This window comes from Bombina bombina, chromosome 6 (genome assembly GCF_027579735.1).
Source record: "Bombina bombina isolate aBomBom1 chromosome 6, aBomBom1.pri, whole genome shotgun sequence".
Classification (NCBI taxonomy): Eukaryota; Metazoa; Chordata; class Amphibia; order Anura; family Bombinatoridae; genus Bombina; species Bombina bombina.
The window spans coordinates 883387477-883390810 of NC_069504.1; the positions used below are offsets into that span (position 1 = coordinate 883387477).

At 46.1% G+C, this 3334-nt stretch overlaps 1 protein-coding gene across 1 annotated transcript; it reads right to left on the reverse strand.

The window, feature by feature from the left end:
• Positions 1-1287: 1287 nt before the first annotated feature.
• LOC128664761 (dual specificity tyrosine-phosphorylation-regulated kinase 2-like) lies at positions 1288-3129 on the reverse strand. Its single transcript, XM_053719569.1, is given in 3 exon segments — positions 1288-2400; positions 2402-2493; positions 2496-3129. Coding segments are annotated over 3 exon segments (1839 nt in total).
• Between the last annotated feature and the right edge of the window lie 205 nt (positions 3130-3334).

Below are 3334 nucleotides of genomic sequence, written 5' to 3' on the forward strand. Positions count from 1 at the left end.
GCTGGGGTTATTAAAGGGACAGTAAACAACTTGAGATTTTATAATTTTTTATTTAATTATTACATGCTCTGTGTTTTAAATAATAAGAGAGGCTGATGGTCTGTGACCAGGTGCTGGCTGACAGAGAGAGGCTGCATAGTCTGTGACCAGGTGCTGGCTGGCAGAGAGAGGCTGGCTGGTCTGTGACCAGGAGCTGGCTGGCAGAGAGAGGCTGGCTGGTCTGTGACCAGGAGCTGGCTGGCAGAGAGAGGCTGTCTGGTCTGTGACCAGGTGCTGGCTGGCAGAGAGAGGCTGTCTGGTCTGTGACCAGGTGCTGGCTGGCAGAGAGGGCTTGGCTGGTCTGTGACCAGGTGATGGCTGGCAGAGAGAGGCTGGCTGGTCTGTGACCAGGTGCTGGCTGGCAGAGAGAGGCTGGCTTGTCTGTAACAGGTGCTGACTGGCAGAGAGAGGCTGGCTGGTCTGTTACCAGGTGTTGGCTGTCAGAGAGAGGCTCGATGGTCTGTGACCAGGTGTTGACTGTCAGAGAGAGGCTGGCTGGTCTTTGACCAGGTGCTGGCTGGCAGAGAGAGGCTGACTGGTCTGTGACCAGGTGCTGGCTGGCAGAGATAGGCTGGCTGGTCTGTGACCAGGTGCTGGCTGGCAGAGAGAGGCTCGCTTATCTCTAACAGGTGCTGACTGGCAGAGAGAGGCTGGCTGGTCTGTGACCAGATGTTGGTTTGCAGAGAGAAGCTGGCTGGTCTGTGACCTGGTGCTGGCTGGCAGAGAGAGGCTTGCTTGTCTGTGACCAGGTGCTGACTGGCAGAGAGGGGCTGGCTGGTCTGTGACCAGGTGCTGGCTGGCAGAAAGAGGGGCTGGCTGGTCTGTGACCAAATGCTGGCTAGCAGAAAGAGGCTGGCTGGTCTGTGACCAGGTGCTGGCTGGCAGAGAGAGGCTGGCTGGTCTGTGACCAGGTGCTGGCTGGCACAGAGAGGCTGGCTGGTCTGTGACAAGCTTTTGGCTGGCAGAGAGAGGCTGGCTGGTCTGTGACCAGATGCTGGCTGGCAGAAAGAGGCTGGCTGGCAGAAAGAGGCTGGCTGGTCTATGACCAGGTGCTGGCTTGCAGAAAGAGGCTGGATGGTCTGTGACAAGGTTTTGTCTGGCAGAGAGATGCTGGCTGGTCTGCGACCAGGTGCTGGCTGGCAGAGAGACACTGGGAAGAGAGAGACATAGAAGATGGTATATAGCACCCTTCAGAGCTCTCTGTGCAGGGTGTAGAAGATGGCACATAGCATACCTCAGAGATGTTGTCTACACTGAGCTCTTCAGAAAGGACATGACTTGCACCTTGTTGTCAAAGTGATCTCTGCCTCGGACTTGCAGGACGCTGAAGATGGTATATAGCACGCACCCTTCAGAGTTCTCTGTGCAGGATGTAGAAGATGGCACATAGCATACCTCAGAGATGTTGTCTACACTGAGCCCTTCTGAAACATCAAACAAGACTGATCGCAAGGAGCATGATTTGCAGCTTGTTGGTTCACTGAGCTCCTCTTCATCAAATATGTAAGCTGGAATGGAGACAACATCATAAAATCCTGGCAGTTGATTTAGAAGCCAAGGATGCCTTAAAGCCTGCTCTGGTGTCATTCGTAAATTAGGGTCCCATTCCAAACATCCTTTCAAAAATTTCAAAAACAGTGTATCATCACAGCCATTCAGTGCAACTCCCCCTTCTCTACTTCCAGGTGGGCCTCTGAATTTGCCTGTGAAAGAATAACTACCCCTGAGTTTTACAGAGTCGTCTTGTGAGCATGTAATATTACAATATTTAGGGTAACCTTTCTTACTGAAAAAATGGTTAACTCTTTTTGATGAATCCATCAGCCGCTGAGGTGGCATCCCCAATAACTCTATTATACATGCCAACTGATCGTACTCATCTTCACTATAAAAGAGTGGAACACCTGTATATACCTCTGCCATAGTGCATCCGAGGCTCCACATATCCATTGGCATTCCACAATCAGCACCGAGAATTACTTCTGGTGCTCGGTAGTAGAGTGTCTGAATCCAAGGCTCAACATCCTCACCATCATACCGGCTTAAACCAAAATCAATTACTTTAATTTCACTTCTGGAAGGTTGTTTCAATATAATATTTTCTGGTTTTAGGTCACAATGCATGATTTTACTTTTGTGCAAACCATTCAAGCAGTTCAAAGTGGAATAATTGAAATCACACACTAAAGGTAAGCTGAAACCATGTTCTGTTTTATCCATCTCATCTTGAAGGCTCATGTATAATAGCTCAAATGTCATGCAAACATGATTTCGAAAAGTAAAGTGATCCAGAATATGTATCACATTCATTTTATTATCCTCGTCTTGTTTCCTGAGGACTTCCAAAATTTGGATTTCACGGGGAAGCTAGATGACAAGCTGTTTCATTATTCTTAACCATTTTTAATGCCACGTGTTGATGTAGCTTATGGTCATAGACCTTGGCAACTTGACAAATCCTCCTCTCCCAATGGCTGTTAGAAATTCATATCTGTATGTGATATGGTCATTAGGTATGTGCAGGTAAAACCCTCTTTTATCATCAAAACCTCTGTTATCTGGGTCATTAAATTTATGTTGATGTTTAGCTGCATTTTGACCCACAAAAATGATTTCAGTGTAATTAAAAATTTCAATATGTTCAAAAGAGGTTAGCATATCCTTGTAGCGTGCTATTGCTTGTCCAGGTGTTAATGAGTGCCTTTCTAAGCTTGAAGTTGAGGGACCTGCATTACAGGTTGACTCTTCTTGGTGTTGTTTACTCTCAAGGCCATAGTTATGATCGTTGATATTTCCTGTGCCATTTGTTAGTGCTCCATTTTCAAGTTCCTGTTGAACAGTGTCTTCAATCACACTGTTTGTAATATCAACGTTTCCTATGCAAGAAACTGTCTGTCTAAATCTCTTCCAAAGTCTCCTAAAAACATTGGGTCTGTTTTGTGTTGAAGGCTTTGATCTTCTCAAGAAGCGGCAGCTGAAGAATGGAAAGTGTATGCATGCCGTATCCTCATCAAAACTGTTGGTTGTATTTCCAGTCACAGTAGCTGTGACAGACTCAGGTTGCTCAACACTATTACATTGACCAACCATTTCCTGTCAGTAATCAAGTAGTGAATATACTGAAGGTATATTAATTAAAAAGAAAAAAAAAACTGAATTACCCATAGAGGGAGTGCAGTCTTTTTAAAAACAATCACAATTGAATTCTCAGTAAGTATTTGTAGACCTAAAGGCTGAGTTTGCTTTCTAATACAGGTGGCCCTCAGTTTACAACGGTTCAATTTGCACCGTTTCA